Consider the following 17,039-nt stretch of genomic DNA (forward strand, 5'->3'; position numbering starts at 1 on the left):
TGGGCTGGGAATGTCTCAGTGTCTTCCAGGAGGAACTGGAAACTGTTGCTGAGGAGAGAGACATCAAGAAAAGCAGCTTAGTTTTCTGCCAACGTGGCCCAACTTCAGAAAAGCGGACGATAACGGATGTTCAGTCAACTAACTTGCAGACATTTAGATGATCACCTGTCACCTCACTGGTCTACACTCATGCGGTAGCCCAGAAACATCGATTTCTTTATGATATATTATATATAGAACTAATCAAAACTAATCAAGCATCAGGAAGGCCATCAGGCATAAAATCTCTGCCAGTTCAAACATGTGGATCCATCCGCTGTAGAAATGAGGGCGCAGCCAAAAGTACTTTTATCCGATAGCCACACTAGCCATCTGTTTAGGGGTCATTAAGGTAGCAGCTAGCAACTGTGGCTAATAATTAAATGATGACATTAAATTGGGAGCGAGGCTGCAAACGCTGTGATTCCTGCCCATCTGTAACAGTGTAATAGAAATTGTTAATTTAACAGTTGTTTGTTTCCAAAGTCACAAATAATTTTGCATTAGTAACTTTGATCAGACTACATCAGACAGATTGAAATGCATATATATATTTGCACTACCTTTTAGATTCTGAAAGTATTTGTTTCATAGAGATCTAATAGTTTTGTTAAAGTATATATTTTACAGTATCGATCTATGGCGTTGGTATCTGACAGAAAACAGCCTGTTTGTGTTTACAGTGGTCGGAGATGAGGTGAGCATTAAAATCATGTTGTCAGGCTTGACACAGCCGGGCTTCTTGTTGCAACCATATATGGTGCTATTTAAGGCACTTCAGCTTTGGCTTTACTCTTCAAAAGCAGCTCTGTCTATCTTTTATATACAGTCTGTGACACGAACTGTATATAAAAGACAGGGGAAAAATGCACCTCAGTTTTCTGACTGGAAACCGAAACATGATGTGAATTTCCACCTGTGTCTGGGAGCTTGTCTGCTCCCAGCAGCTGTTCATCAGAAAAGCAGAACTCACGCTGTGTTTTTGCTTTAGTTTTTTTCCTCCACAGCCAAAGAGAAAATAGACTGTTGGTGTAATTATAACTTCTTCATAACACAACTCGCTTTTAGCGGTGAATAAAAGCACTTAGTTTCGATTATTTCCTGACTTTCCGAGCTGGAACTGTTCGATCGCTGCCAGTTTTGTGCTAATTTGTTCCTTTCAGTAAAAATAATTTTGCGTGGCGGTGCATGTGAGGCTGTGCCTGCCAAGCTGTTGTGTTATTAGTGAGATTTCATGGCTGGCAATCAGAGTGTTGGCTGGTGCATCTGTGTCAGGAGACCCATAAGGCCAATCTGTTTGTGCGCCGCTCCCCTGCCAGAAAGATGGCCGAGGTGTTGCCAGAGAGGCGCTCCAGCAAGACGCTTTGAAACATCTTAGATAACTTCGAATGTTCAGTCGTTTTTAAATCATTTGGGCAGAAAATTGAAATAGATTAATTATATTTGCGAACGCCATAACCCAGATGCCGCTTAGTGAGCAATATGATGGCTTTACGTTGAGGTGTAGCATGCATGGTTAATTTAGGTGTGAGGACAGATGGCTTCTTGGATGAAGTCTTTTGTAATTTGGAACTAAAATGCTGAACCACTCATGCAAATTCCCCCAAAGCGAGAAAATCCCATCTCCGTTTATTTCTGTCCTTTTCTGTTTTTTAAGGAAACTCCAAAGGGAAACGTCAGAAAAAGATTGTCTGCAGGACCCAGCACTACCTGAATCTGTACGCTGCAGATGGACTTCGCACGCTGTGCATAGCAAAAAAGGTATGCAAGCACGGATCTGTAAACCTGAACAACTGCCCTCCATCATTAAACTGCTTTAAAAGGGGGACGGAGGTGGTGTGTCTCAGTGGCTTCTTGACAGGATGTGTTTGCAGCCCGGCGCAGATGATCACATGGACCAGCCCTTCCACAAGTGACATTCTTCGTGACTCAGCTGCAATCTGTGCCACTTTCCCAGGCTGTTAATTTATGCTCTCACAAGCTGGGCTCATTATATTCCTGCCTGTGCAGCGCCATCACCAAAGCAAAGCGATAAAACACCTTGTCAAGGTCTCACATTCTGTTATGGAGGATCCTGACACGTGTGTGTGTGTGTGTGTGTGTGTGTGTGTGTGTGTGTGTGTGTGTGTGTGTGTGTGTGTGTGTGTGTGTGTGTGTGTGTGTGTGTGTGTGTGTGTGTGTGTGTGTGTGTGTGTCAGATTCTGAGCAAAGAGGAGTACGCCTGCTGGCTGCAGCGGCACTTGGCGGCTGAGACGGCCATTCAGGGAAGGGAGGAGCTGCTCTTTGAGTCGGCCCTGCAGTTGGAGACGAACCTCCATCTTCTGGGTAGCTCTCAGTTACAGCTGAAACTGTTATTACGAATGTAATTACTCTAATGTTGGAGAGTTTGTCACAGACTTGCCTTCTCCTTCAGGAGCGACGGGCATTGAGGATCGGCTGCAGGACGGCGTGCCTGAAACTATAGCTTCCCTGCGGAAGGCGGGCCTACAGATATGGGTGCTGACGGGGGACAAACAGGAAACTGCTGTGAACATCGCGTACGCGTGCAAGCTGCTGGACCCCGAGGAGGAGCTCCTGACACTGAACGCTGACTCTCAGGTGAGCAGTAGCACCAGCCAGGTTTTAATAAACTCTGGTTTCCTAAACGTGGAGCGCTTTCACACCTGCACGCTGTAATTGGATTCTTGCTCATTTCCCCCTTGGTACCATTTGTTTTGGCACATGTGACTTCCTTGGTCACAAATAAACTCTGCAGCCACCGACTGCAAAGTGTACGCTATAGTCTTGAGCTAATCAAATGGCAGCAGATTCCTGTGTGAACAGTGGTGGTCTAAACAATCAGTGTGCCACCCAAGATTAGAAAGGTGAAAACGGAAAAAGTGGCTGCAATCAGCAACGCCAAATCACAACAACAGTCACCTCAAGGCGCTTTATATTGTAAGGTAGACCCAACAATCATATGACCCCCTATGACCAATCACTTTGGCGACAGTGGGAAGGAAAAACTCCTTTTTAACAGGAAGAAACCTCCAGCAGAACCAGGCGGCTATGTGCCGCGACCAGTTGGGGTGAGAAGAGGAAACTCCTCTGTCATGTGAGCATCTCAAGCTCCTGCAGTGATGAGTCACTGAAATGCCGGTAAAGACCGACCCCGGTCGTCTTTGCCTAACAACGTTTCAGAGGACGGAGTCTCAAGCCATTTGGATTCTTATTCACAGTCTAAATGTTTTTCTACAAAAGTGATCGGCTGCCTGAAGAGAATAACTGATTGCACAACTTACTGCATTCATTTTGCATTGCTCAAGAACATCGCCTGTGAAATTGCCAGCAAATAATTAGATTTATTATCAGATTTAATTCATTTATCCCAAAAATTGCAAATTGTGTCTTGCAGCATCCAAACACTGAACATAAGATTTAACAAAACAGCATAAATAAAGTATAATTACAGAGAAAAAAAAGAGCTCAATAGGTAACAAGCTGAGTGTACTGTTGTGGAATAAAGTTGGCTCATAAAGCAAACTAAAACTTGCTGAATGCATTAAAATATCTGCTCTAAACCCGACCGACCCGAGGACAGGCAGGAGATCTTTATTTTAGTTGCCAAAGTTTTAGCACAAACTGACAGCAGAATGGGTGAAAAACGCCCCACAGAGCACAGCGCAGAAAAAATGTGCTGGCCGCGAATCTCCTGTGGTGACGAGTCGGGTGGAAATGTACGACATGTGTCAAATCAACCTTCGGCTCCGCTGGTGGGATGACAAACAGCTAGTTTTGCGTTGGCATCATAGATTGTGTGTAAAGCGTTAGCACAGCGTTAGCATGCTGCTGTTGTAGAGCTTTGTTGTCAGACTCACAGCTGTGTGTTGTTGTTTTCTAGACCGAGCACAGGTTGATCTTTAGTGTCGCGTTCTTGTCCCTTTCTGGAATAAATCAGAATAAATCCTCATTCCAAAAGATGGAGATCGCTCATGTTTGTGTCTGATCTGACCCACCCTACATCATGTGTTTCTACTACAGACGTTTACTGTGTTTACAGTAAAGCCTTACACAGGATTTAAATTCATATTTGATCTTAAAGTATCCAAGCTCTAGAGCTCCGGAGATTGTTGCAGCTGAATTAACATGCCGTCCTGACGCTGAACTTCTCTGTGACCCAGGAGGCGTGCGCGCTGCTGCTGGAGGAGAGTTTACACTACATCCAGGCCAAATTCCTCTGCAGCCCATCAGGCCCAACCACCAAGAGCTTCAACACGAACTTCTCACCCTTTGACATCTACTCCTCTTCATCTCCGTCCTCCCAGTCCACTCCCTTCTTGGTGCACCGGCTGGGCCTGGTGATAGACGGGCGGACGTTGGCCTACGCCCTGGATAAGAGTTTGGAGGATAAGTTTCTGGCCGTTGCACGGAGCTGCCGTTCCGTGCTGTGCTGCCGGTCCACGCCGCTGCAGAAGAGCATGGTGGTCAAACTGGTGCGGAACAAGCTGAAGGTCATGACTCTGGCCATAGGTAAGGACCGGGTGAGCATATTCAGACACAGATGGGCCTGATTTTTAAAATCCCGTCACAAGCTCACTGCTGGACTTAAAGACAACTGACCTCACCCGGAGTAAAAACTAAACATTTGTCCTATCTCACGCTTACACGTGTTTATAGTTGCAGATATAAAAATGAGGCCTGTTAGGCTCTAACGTTGTGTTAAAGCATTCCTTAGCTTTGAACGGCGTAAACTGTGAGCTGTTGTCTTGAACCTTCAGGCTATCCCCAGTATGTAAGATCCCAGCAGCGTCCGGACAGATCAGAACGTGCCTGAGCTCTCGAGCACAGCTGCTAACCTGCTCGCAAATTGTTCCCAAATATTAACGAGCTTGGATGAGGGATTTTTTTTTCTCAGCGTTGAAAGACATTTTTGGAACACACAGACTCTTCCAGACAAGTGTACAAGTGACTTTCCCCATCTTCATCTTACTCTTTAGCTGTTCTAACAAAGGCATGAATGCCATATTTTAATTGCAGTGTGCACACCTGAACCTGCCAGCCCTGAACATTCACTTTATTTACTTTATTCATTGCATCTTTACCTCATCGTGCAGCCAACTGGCTGCTGCACGGCTCCAGTGAAACTCCTGTATGTTCCTCCTGCCGTGATCTCCGTGTGAGCTGATTTTGAAATTTGCCTGAGATGGAGCTGCACCATTCATCATTCAGCCTCCGCTCTGAGTTATTCTTAGTATTTCTACACTTTCCCTACTGAAGCTGCAGCAGCAAAGAGGCGACGCGAGGACGTCACGGTGACCTGCGTTGGTCTTTTCTCTGTTTTCCATTTATTTGGTCCAGCTGCGCTCAGGAGGAGCAGGTTTTATTTGCCAGCGGGGCGTTTTTTTTTTTTCAGTCAGTGCTATGTTAGCTTTTGAGCTTTAATATCTTTCAGTACTTCAGTCTTATTATTCAGACGTGTCACACTTCACGAGCTGGTACGGAGCCTTACTCACATTATTTGTAATAATAATAAATCATGGCCTCCTCGGGCCACTCTAGGGTTTTAATGCAAGTATCTGACCAATAATATCGCTGCGCTGGGGTTAATTATACTAACACACTGTCCAGTTCTGGTGAGAAAAATTCAGGAATTTAATTTGGATGTTGCTGATCACTAATAAGCAGATACAATAACATCCAAACATGGTCACGTCTGGCTCCAGAAAAACTGATATGGCAGCAGCCGAAATGCACTCTGGTTATACTTTTCTGAAAAAGTCGTGATGGCACATTAATCACGTTGTTCCATCCCACTCACAAAAAAAAATCCAGCCTTGTGAATTCTCAGTGAAAAAGGAAAAAAGGAAAAAAAAATTCCAGCCAACTTCTATTTGAGTTCTTCTCACCACCTACCTTTCATTATCAGTCTGTGCTGCCACTGCGGTGCCATTGTGACAACAAAATCCTCCTCCCCTCCCACTCCACCACCTGTAGTGACAAAAAGAAGGGAAAACAAATTTATCCACACATCCGGAGACACCGCCTGTCGGCTGCCGCAGCAGGAAGGCCTCCGCCTCACGGGAGGCCGAGCTGCAGAGGTGGCGAACGGCACCGCAAGCGCGCGGCTCGTATAACGGCTGAGGAGTCTGTGAAAGCTTCACGTTCCTCTCGCAAACACTGGGCACGCCGGCTTCTCCATCTTGTCATCTTCACGCTCAATAAAGCCCCCCCCCCCCTTCTTATAAACTGATGTACCTCCTCCTTCTAACGGTCTATTTTCTCTCTTTCACTTCCCTACATTAATCACAGGAGATGGGGCCAATGACGTCAGCATGATCCAGGTCGCAGACGTGGGTGTGGGGATCTCAGGACAGGAAGGCATGCAGGTAAGGTGATGAATAGAGTGGCACATGGGGCGGAGAGGAGAGGTGGGTGATTTACGGTGGGCTGTAGGAAAAAAAAAAAAAAAAAAAAAAAAGCAGCGCAGCCTGAGAGCTCCTGAGAGCGAGAAGAGCTGCAGATAAAAGATTGGGGAATTGGGAAGAGGGGGAGACACTAGCATTCTTTAGGGTTGTTAATGGCTTTTCATTACACTTAAGTGCGGTTTTTAGCCCACATCCATGACCATCCTCTAAATAGGATTGCCTGTGCTGTGCTGAGTCAGCAGGAAGGCCCTGTGTCCTGCAGAGAAGCAGCGCGGCGTGGACGCTCAGCTCCAAGGCCACAGCTGAGAGAGCATCTTCACGAAGAAAACCCTCCTCCCCTCCGCTCATTTACCTGCAGCACCCTGCTCCAGAGCTGTGCTCTTATGATGGAGATTCCCAATTAACTTCCAGGGGAGGCTTTGCTGGCACGCTGCTGTGTAGCACATCTGCTAAAGCCTCAGTATCCTGTCTTTAACCAATCCGCTGCATTAATTACCGTTAATCAAACTGCCACTTAATGAGACAGCGGTCACTCTCGGGGACTCCGCCGCACACCACGTGCTGAGACGCTCTTTACTGCGCCCCGAGCCTGCACGCGCTGCTGCGTTATCATTAGCGGACCATTCGTCTATTAGCGACGCGCTCCCTGTGTAGTCGTTAGGAGGGGTTATTGGAGCGCAGCAGAAGCGAGAGGCCTGCTGCTGTTTCTGTTGCTGACAGCCGAGAGGTGCCGTAAAGGGTTAGCGGCGGTGTTTATGATGTAAAAGCAGGGCTCAGTACTGGGAGTGTTTTACACGGTGATGGATGAGACTGACAGCTTCCTGCCGCGCTAACGGTGAATCCAAGGGGAGGCCAACTCGTTTACGAGTTATTGCTTTGGAAAGATTATACCCGCTAAAGATTCATTAAGAAGAGGCGAGAACAGTCAACGAGTAACTGCCTAATGTGTGCTCGTCTCGTGTACGTAGGAGAGAGGCGGCAGGAGACTGAACGTTTGGTTCTTGTGGTGTTCTGCAGGCAGTGATGGCAAGCGATTTTGCCCTCCCACGTTTCCGGTATCTCCAGAAGCTCCTGCTGGTACACGGGCACTGGTGCTACTCCCGCCTGGCTAACATGATCCTGTATTTCTTCTACAAGAATGCAGTAAGGCCCCTCCCAGCGCACACAGATCTGAGTCAGAAAGGATGAGGTGTTCTGCTTTTTCTCACTGCTTCCATCCCATTTGTTCCCTCAGATGTTTGTGGCGCTCATCTTCTGGTATCAGTTCTACTGTGGCTTCTCAGGTTCAGCCATGATTGACCAGTGGTATCTCATCTTCTTCAACCTGATGTTCTCTGCTTTCCCACAACTCATTACTGGCACTCTGGACAAAGACGTGTCAGCAGAGACTCTCCAACAACTACCTCAGCTCTACGTGAACGGCCAGAACTCCGAGGTGCGCTCCCTCCTAATGATCTGACAGCACATTTCAAATTTTTACTAAGAATATGGGGAAAAAAGAGAGTTCCACAGCCTGGGAGCAGAGCAGCTGAAAGCTCTGCTTCCCATGGTGGTGCAGTAGGTAGGGAGAAGTGCTAATTCTGGATTTAACAGGGAGACGGTGAAGATAAGCAAATATGGGAGAAATATGAGCGCTGCGTCTACAGCCAGTTAATACTCCCTCTATAGCATTTTAGATCAGCTGAAGGCTTTTTAGAGAGCTTTTACAAAAGTCTGATAAGAAGAAATTACAGTACACCAACCTAGAAGTGAAAAATGCATGAACTAGTTTTTCAGCATCACTCTAAGGCAGGATGTTTGTAGCTCTGTAGTGTAGTAAGTTTACACAAATTGCGGCTGTTTCAGGTGCTGAGTTATCTGTGAGCCAAAAGCTCAGACTGCTCTAAACGCTCAGTTCACACTACTACTGTTGACTCATATGAGAGAACAAATGTCCCTACTGTAGTTATCTCTGTCATAGAAGCCCCACCTTCTGTTTGTGAGAGGCAGCCAATCAGAACGATGTTAGCTTAAAGGCAAGTTGGCTTGAAATGAGGGGTTCCAGTGAGCCCTAAACTCTTAATCATGCAAAGTTCTCCACGATTTAGTCTAAGAATTAAACTTGGTATTACCATGAGGGTTTTTTTCCTCTCCCTGGCATAGGTGAAAGACTTCACTCTTTGCTCCAGAGAAAACCCAGTTTGTCAGTCTTGACTCAAAAGTCAAGAATAAGCTGGAATTCATTTTGCATGCTGCATAGATACCATTCAGTTTAGAAATCTACATTTTTCCTAAATAAAATGAATTTATGTTATAATATGCCATGATTTCTGTCATTAACCTTCGATTTCTAGCATAAATTTTAGCGTAAAGGTTAAAACTGTTGCGCTTCTTCATTGTTTTGATGGGTCATTAATTTTATTTCTGACCCAGAATTAATCAGGACTAGTTAACTGCTTCTGGTATCAAATGTAGGTAATAGAGACATTTTTATATGTGTTTTGAATATTTACATTTTTAACATTTTTCTTCTCTACAGTCACACTGATGCTGAGTGTCTGTGTTTATCCTGCAGGAATATAAGCCATATATGTTCTGGATGAACATGATTGATGCCTTCTACCAAAGTCTCGTCTGCTTCTTCATTCCTTACTTTGTAAGTGTCACGTCTGCCATTCGTCTTCACCAAGTTATTAGAGTTTTACCTTTGTATTGATTTGTTTTTTTTAGTGTTGATTTTAATGTTTTATCCTCTTTACATGGTTGTTAAAATGGATTCGTCAGCAATGAAATTTATTAATTCACAATTTATTTATTAATTTCTTCAAATTTTATTTAAAAAGAATGTTTTCAGTACAATGCATGAACCTGGAAGTGTTGTAGTGATTGCTAAGCTCACATTTTTATTTATACAAAACTGCAATATATTCAATATATATCAATAAATGCACAAAAAATGCTTAAAAATACAGAAATTCAGTGAGATCCTCCTATCGGTATGTAAGGTGTGGTCTTATGTTGTTTTGGTCGATTATCAGTTCTAGCAAGCACGTGTATTCACGTCGCTTTATGTTGTGTTGGGGAAAAAATTGACTAAAAGAACAAAAATCTGTTTTCTGTATATATTTTTTTAATGAAATGTTCTTCTATGCTACCCAGGCCTACGCTGACTCTGACGTGGACCTGTTTACATGGGGAACTCCCATCACCACCCTCGCCTTATTCACTATTCTGCTGCATTTGGGCACCGAGACCAAAACATGGGTAAGAAATCTGATTATAAAGCCAACAGATGACAGCAGCGATCCCTGATGTTTATTTAAAAATAAAAACAATTTTAAGCTCATAGTCAGTCTGCTTTGGATGGTTACAGCATTGTAATGCTCAAAATCTCTGCGGTGGAACATGAGTGGTGTTTCCAAAACCTCACTGTTGGCCTGTGATTATCATTCAATGGTAACACATTACAGGAACCTTTGTAATAAATTATAAAAATGATAGTTTTATGCAAAAAATTCATAAAATTCCATATTTTGTAACCATTTTTTTCATGGATTGGAAAATCAGCATCATAGAAATTTGCCAGACATGAACAATTTATTGATTTATTTTTGAAAACTTCTGTTTCATAACTTGTGAAAACAAAGTTGACATTTAGTTTAATTCCTGGATTCTGTCATATGTAGCTTTAACATACTACTTTAACCCGTTTAATTCTGTTATTTATCACCAAGACCACATTAATCACGTAGTGTACATATTTACGACTTTTATTGTGAAAGGCAAAAGAAGCCTAAAACAAACTGGGTTTCCGGTAGAGTCTGTACAGGAGGTGGATATAGAGCAAAATTGAGTATTTTGGTCTAAGTAACCCAAAATGTGATGTCCACATATATGGACGCCAGGTCCGAGGAGGTTAAGCAGAGATTTGAAGTTGTGCAGAAGATGGAACAAAGACTAGAAAACGTCAGAAACAAACCCCATGTTTTTCCCAGGGTGAGACCAGCCTCGCTCGAAACTGAACCAGGCAGCCAGAGATCAGAGCTTAGACTTGGAGTGCTATAAACTCCAGTTACAACTCATCACAGCGTGCCAACACCTTACACCGCCAGAGAGCTCAGACATGATGCTCATAAACTGTTGAAATTTATGACTTTGCCCTGAGTCCGAGTCTTCTCCATCATCTCTGTGGCTGTAAATTCAGCCTGATGAGGGTTTTTTTTTTTTTCTTTCTTTTTTTTAAACACGTGGGAAGAGTGTCCTTTTTACTTACTGCCTTCATGGACATGACTGCCCCTCATTTAGAGGCGCTTTCATTAAAAGGAGCACGATGGAAGGTACACTTCCACACACTCGGATGGCAGGCCCTTCATTTCCTCACTGCTCAGGAACATAATGCATGCCTGATTGGTAAACTGGTGTGAAAGTCAATTAAAGGTAGGTAGGTGACAGCAGCCCCCCCTCCTCCCCCAAAATACAGAAGCTGTGAGGCTGTAATTAATTACGTGTGTTAGTACAACACTTCAGTGAGCCATCGTACACGATTCACTGTGTCAGACGTCTCATCAGCCAATCATCTCCAGGATGCAACATGAGGAGTTTTTTCCCCTCGCTGACTAAACTCATTTTAGGGCACGAGAAGACGGTTTCGCATCCACACTTCTGTCTTTCCGCCTGGAGGAAACTTCTTTAATGTCGCCTAAATGTACAGCAAGCTTTAGCTTCCAGTCACGTTTGCCTTCATTTTAATATATATGTTAACAATATTTTGCAGGCAGTAAATCAAATCACTGTGTATCCCTTATAGAGAAATTGAGAGTCTTATATAAAAACAGTGTTATATTAGTATTTCCGTGTCATTGTATATTCAGTACCGGTGCGTGTTCTGCGCTACAAGCGAACTTGGTGAGATCTGATTATTCGCATGTGAAAAATCGAGCTTTGTTTGAAAAAATAACGACAGTAAAATTACATGGTTGGTGTGAACGCCTGCGTTAAGAATAGGTGTGTAACGTCTTATGATTTTAAGTTTCTGTTACTGTTTCTCATCCTCGTGTCCTTCCCCCTGCAGACGTGGATGAACTGGATGTCGATCGCCTTCAGTATCGCCTTATTCTTCACCGTGGCGCTGTGCTACAACGCCTCCTGTCCCGCCTGCTACTCTCCTTCCAACCCCTACTGGACCATGCAGAGGCTGCTGCAGGAGCCCCTCTTCTACCTGCTGTGCTTCATCACGCCCATCGCTGCGCTGCTGCCTCGGTACACCGTGTTCAGTTTGTGGATGAGTGAAAACACGAGCCTGTTTTTCAAATATTTATGATCCGAGTGCTGAATTGCGTCTGTTATTGATACCAGATGCCTTTCATGTTTATCCCAGCCGCCTGGCGATCTTCGGTGGAGCGATGCTGATGTCAGTCTCTGTTTTACTTTTCAGATTTTTCTACAGGGCGTGTCAAGGCACGCTGTTCCCGAGCCCAGTCCAACTTGGAAGGCAGTTGGATAAACTCCCCGCTGACATCCGCAGGAACATCCTTAGCCTGAGTCGGGTCAAGGTGGGGTCGCCGCTCTGCCCCAAGCTTCCTTTCCTGTCCCTCGCTAAGGCCTCGCCTAAAGGTTACTATAAAAAGGATGGGAGGAGCGTCTCTGGCTCAAAACAGGGGCCTCTATTACAAACAGATGAAGCAAAGAGAAGCCCGCTGCAGCCCACAGACAGCGATATGCACCTTTCAGATCTCTATACACCAGCTCCGTCAGAAGTAGACACCCTTCCCTACACCAAAGACAACCCCGCCCTGTCAGGGGAGCTGCAGACTTCTTCTGCCGCAGACTCTGAGCATCTCAATAAGACTATAGAGCCGTCAGATGTCAATCTGTCCAGCTGTGTCACCTCCACACCTCTGCCCGCTCAGGCAGACAGCGTGCAGCTGAGCATGCCCCCCGACGGAGCCTCGCAGTGCGTCAGATACACGAGGAACTCAGAGGAAAGACTCAAATCTGAGCACGCCGTCAGTTCGGCACACAGGACAGAGCCGCCGACAGAACGGCCGCTGCAGGCCGCTTCCTTCAGTCTTAACTAGGAATTCAATTGCACAATAGTTTGTTTGTTTTTTAAAGATCTAATTATATTTTTCAAGCAGATTCTTTTATGAAACATGCAAAGAGGTACTTTATATTTTGGATGTAAATCTAAAGCAGAGATATTTTTGCCTTTTGGGAGATTTATTTTTCTGATACTGGGAAACTTAAAGTTCACACAGAAACATCTCAGTACTCTGTCAGGTCTTCATGAAAAGAAGAGCAGAGAGATTCCACCGTGATATGGTACCCAGTTCGTTCTTTCAGCTTGGCCTGTAAATGCACCAAAACCGGGATCGGAGCCGTTCGTGGCCTCGAATCGGTGCTGACGAGGAAAGAAGTTCCCGTACTTTACTTATACTTAATGGCCACGCAGAAGCATATTTCTGTGAGGACTTCCATGCAGATGATACCAAAGGTTTATATTCAAGTGCAGCAAGTTGTGGTGCTGGCTCTGTGCACATTTTCTTCTTCTTGTTGGATCGGGAAACATAGAGGTCCGTTTCTAGCTGTTCTCTTGCACAGTAAATTCTTCTAAATTATAGTTATTAGAGCTGTTGGCTGTAAAGTTATTTGTGCATTATGACCAAGAAATCGCCATTTCAGTCTTTATGCACTAAGAATCCACCAGGAATTATGCTGTGTGTATGTGTGGGTGCGTGTGTGTGTTTGTTTCTACAGGGTTAAGACTTGGTTTGAAATGGTTAGCGTTAGGATTATGTTCAGATTAGGGTTCGGGTTAGACGTTTAGCTGGGCCATGGAATACGCTACATCCTCGCAAAAGCAAAACTCTTGTGTGTGTGTGTGTGTGTGTGTGTGTGTGTGTGTGTGTGTGTGTGTGTTTATCCAATGACTCATTGGATCTCTTTTAAGAGCCAGTTCCGCATAAATGTAGATTTGCTAACTGTTGCCAAGAGTTGAGGTCAATCCGGTTTCCATGACTCTGTCAAATATAAAGCTGAAGTCGGAGGCGTTATTTTCTAAAAAAAAATAAATTAATAATAATAATTTTTAAAACCTGCTTTCCAGCATCTCTAAAGCTCATTAATTAACATTTCATAACATCTCCTTTCTTTCATTTTTGTAATCACCATATCATAAAGATAATGTATGTATCATTGCTAGCGGTTAGCTGCTTCTGTCTTCACCTTCATGTACTGAACCCGTCACTTGTCAGCCTCCATCCGAGTGAAAACCCTCCTCTGTGTGTCTGCGCAGATGTTTTGCAGATGTCTTCTCATCTGCATCCTTTACAGTTTTACTAGGAAGCACTTTAAAAGCCCCATTTTGCTTTTAGCTTTTCAGTTTTTAAACACCACGTTTACAGTTGGATATTTTTACCTTAAGCTGTTTCCCTCTGCTCTTCGACTTTATACACAGCTAAGCTAACGCTATCATAAGAAGCAGGATTTTTGCTACCGTAAGCTTTTTTTTTTTTTTGTCTTGTTTTTTTTTTTAGTCTGACTTTAATCATGTTTGATCTTTGGCCCTGTGCGAGTAACATAGTAGCATTTAACTAAATGCGATCTTAAAACTGGAATTATTCTGACAAAGATTTATATCTTCATAAGCAACGACCAGTACTCAGAACAGGAGGTCTTGGCCTGTGCAAGTGTCCTGACTCCAACACAAACATGAGAGAGAAGGATTAAATTTCTTTTGTTTGTGAGAAACAGCCAGTTGGAAAGAGTTTCAGAGTAGAAACTGGGCGATCGATGCCCAGAATAAGAAAAAAGGGGCATTATTTTGAACTTTTACTCATGAAAAGCTAGGCTAACGCTAATGAGTGAAATAGTAAATACATAAAGCTGAGCATAACAGAGGCACCGCTTAGTCTGTGCAAGTCCCCTTTTTCCATTCATGTCATGTGTTTAGTTTATCTGAAGCCCATCTGAGGTTTTTTAATTTTTTTTTTCCTAAAGCTGTAAACCAAATCCTCGGGGCTCAGTCTGTCCCAGATCTTAAAGAGACTGCTTTAAGTTTGCACTTTGAAAGCTTTCAGTCGCTGAGTGTCGTCGGTGCTGCAAGGAGAGCGGGAGCTTTGCACCCCTCTTACCTTTGCAGACACTTTGATGCGTTCCTCCAGTTTATGGTTGAGCATTTAAAGCAGCAGCACCTTTTTAACATTTTCTGAAGGGCGTGTCTCATTCCAGGATGTTTTTGTAAAGAGTTCAACTTTTGCCAAAGGTCATCTATATATTCTACGTGCCTTAACACTGGATAAGAAATGAGAAATGTGCTCGTGATGCTGATTCTGTTTGTTTAATGATGATGGAGCATATATTCGGAGGCTGCAGGCTCTGTGGTTTCTCTCCACCTGTCCTTTTGCACATGGTGCTTGTTCCATTGGCATGCTGTTGTCTGCAGTCTGTTCGCTTTGTTTCAGAGGTTCTGTCATTTGGGGTGTTGCACTTTGTGTGCCAGGCTGAAGCTTAAGTGTTTCTGCGATCCTACACACACACTGTCACACAGCGTATCTGAGCATATTCAATATTTTTCTCCTTATGTTTCTTTTGGTTGCTGCATCGGCCGAATGTGAGCTTCACTGTTTGAATGGTTTTGCTCTCAATGCTGATCAGCCACAGCATTAAAACGTTTTTTAAAAACCACAATTATTTTGAAGCACAGTAGTTTTCGAAAAGTCAATGAGACATTGAGTCTTCATGTTAAAATAGCTGCCAGGTTAATGGGATGTGAGATGGGTTATTGTTGTTGACCGAGACCAGAAAAACAGCAAGTCGCTCCACTTTCACTAAATTAATTTAGGAAGACATCGAAGCGTTCAAGGTGTTAAACTCTGCCACTGCCAGCTGGTGAAGCCGTGTTTCTACCATTCAGATCTGTTTTTTATGTTGTGGCTGATCAGTATATTGAAAGGTATTGATCAGAGATTTTGGGATAAACACTGAAAAGCTGCACCCGGTCACCAACGTAGAAGAACTGTTTTAGGTTTTTATTAATATTCCACATTTTTATCAGTTCTTTGGCCTTTGTGCAACTGGAAAGTTTCTGTACATGGCTACTTTTGAACAAAATAAAAATGCTAAAGAATTTATTTATGCTTTCCTGGTCTTATTAATATACATTGACTTATATTATGTATAGCAGGCTTGCCCACTATAAACGTGAAACCAGTGAGCCATTGATCATACCGTAGATAATTCTCCTTTCTGACTTGCATAATTGCCATAATTTACTAAATTAAGTTTAAATTTTATTCAACAAAAGCTGAAACTTTTGACTGAGGTCATAAGGACATCAGGAAAGTGTTTACTGGGGTCCCAGACTGAGGGAGATGTGCACTATTTTCCCCTTACACTTCAATTCAATTTCAAGTTTTGTATAACCTGAGTCGCCCCCTGCTGGCCGTTAGAAAGAATGCAGGTACTCCCACATTAGCATCGCCAGCTTTTTATTCTACCTTTGTAGTTTTGGTAGGAAAATCCTGATTCAAAGTAGAGTCTAACAGTCATCCTCAGAAACATGACTGTTGGGGGTTTTGTGTGTTTTTTGTTTGTTTGTTTTAAAGCTCATCTTCCGTTTCCTTCTCTGGATCCATGTGCTGTACAGTGTCCTCAAATTAATGACCGTCGCAGCACTTTCTCCTCGGACACTGAGATAGTGATGACTCCTTCCCTCATCAGCTGTTTTTTTGTTTGTTTGTTTGTTTTTCTGCCTACGCATGAAGGTGTGACTTTGAGCAAAGCTTTTGTTTTTTTGGGTTGGATTGCTGATAAGTAACATGGGTGTCCGTGGATCAGAAGGTACAGCGGGTCCTCCACTCTGTGTTTCGTTCCCCAGCTCATATCCTTGGGCAAAATACTGAACCCCGAGTTTCCCCTGATTCATCCACGAGTGTGTGAATGTTAGGTTAAACGTGTTTAAGGTGAATGGGTGAATAAGATTTGTAGTAAGAAAGTGCTTTAAGTGTTCAAATAGAGTAGAAAAGCACAGAAGTACCAATCCATGTACAGTAAAACTGACTTTTGTCAGTTTTATGATGATAATTAATGTAAAAGATTGATATTATCATTAAACAGCTCCACTTGGATTTGAAGACTTACTCTAATTACTTTTTAAATCACCTGCACAACGATGCTCATTCGCAAGTTAATAGAGTTTGATTAGATTTTTTATCATAAAGGAGCTCCATTGATTGTGGCCATTAAAGAGGCCCAGGCCCTCTGCGTGACCCATAGTTTTAACGAGCTTAAATCAGACTATTTTCAATTTCCCTAGCTGCCTCGTATATATAACGTGGTCCTCAGCAGTCAGAGACCTGGATCGTGGGAGTGATGATGCTTTAAGAGCCTCTCCTTTTCCACTCCTTTCTTCCATAGATGTTTTGTTCATTTGCACCAGTGAGGATATGCAATGCATCATTTCTGGTCGCAAATAATAAATGAAGGATTTTTAAAAAAAAATTTTTTTATTGTGAGCCAGGGCCATCTGTCTTCCAGTTGGTGGAGGCATTGCGAGGCTCCGTTCTGCTCTGTCACGTAGGAGTGGCTCAGAAAAAGCATTATTGCACTTTTTCAGTC

General features: G+C 43.5%; 1 protein-coding gene across 1 annotated transcript in view; it reads left to right on the plus strand.

Moving 5' to 3' along the window:
* The window catches only part of atp10a (ATPase phospholipid transporting 10A), a 43,475-nt gene extending 27,922 nt beyond the window's left edge, over positions 1–15,553 (plus strand). Inside the window, exons 11-21 of the mRNA XM_026158503.1 lie at positions 1,697–1,800; positions 2,238–2,364; positions 2,453–2,637; positions 4,200–4,548; positions 6,328–6,404; positions 7,461–7,586; positions 7,678–7,878; positions 8,998–9,078; positions 9,582–9,686; positions 11,494–11,681; positions 11,857–15,553. Of these exons, the coding sequence (XP_026014288.1) occupies positions 1,697–1,800; positions 2,238–2,364; positions 2,453–2,637; positions 4,200–4,548; positions 6,328–6,404; positions 7,461–7,586; positions 7,678–7,878; positions 8,998–9,078; positions 9,582–9,686; positions 11,494–11,681; positions 11,857–12,499 (2,186 nt within the window). The 3' untranslated portion in view covers positions 12,500–15,553. The remainder of the gene's footprint in view (positions 1–1,696; positions 1,801–2,237; positions 2,365–2,452; positions 2,638–4,199; positions 4,549–6,327; positions 6,405–7,460; positions 7,587–7,677; positions 7,879–8,997; positions 9,079–9,581; positions 9,687–11,493; positions 11,682–11,856) is intronic.
* The last annotated feature ends 1,486 nt before the right edge of the window (positions 15,554–17,039 follow it).

Source organism: Astatotilapia calliptera, chromosome 23 (assembly GCF_900246225.1).
Source record: "Astatotilapia calliptera chromosome 23, fAstCal1.2, whole genome shotgun sequence".
NCBI lineage: Eukaryota > Metazoa > Chordata > Actinopteri > Cichliformes > Cichlidae > Astatotilapia > Astatotilapia calliptera.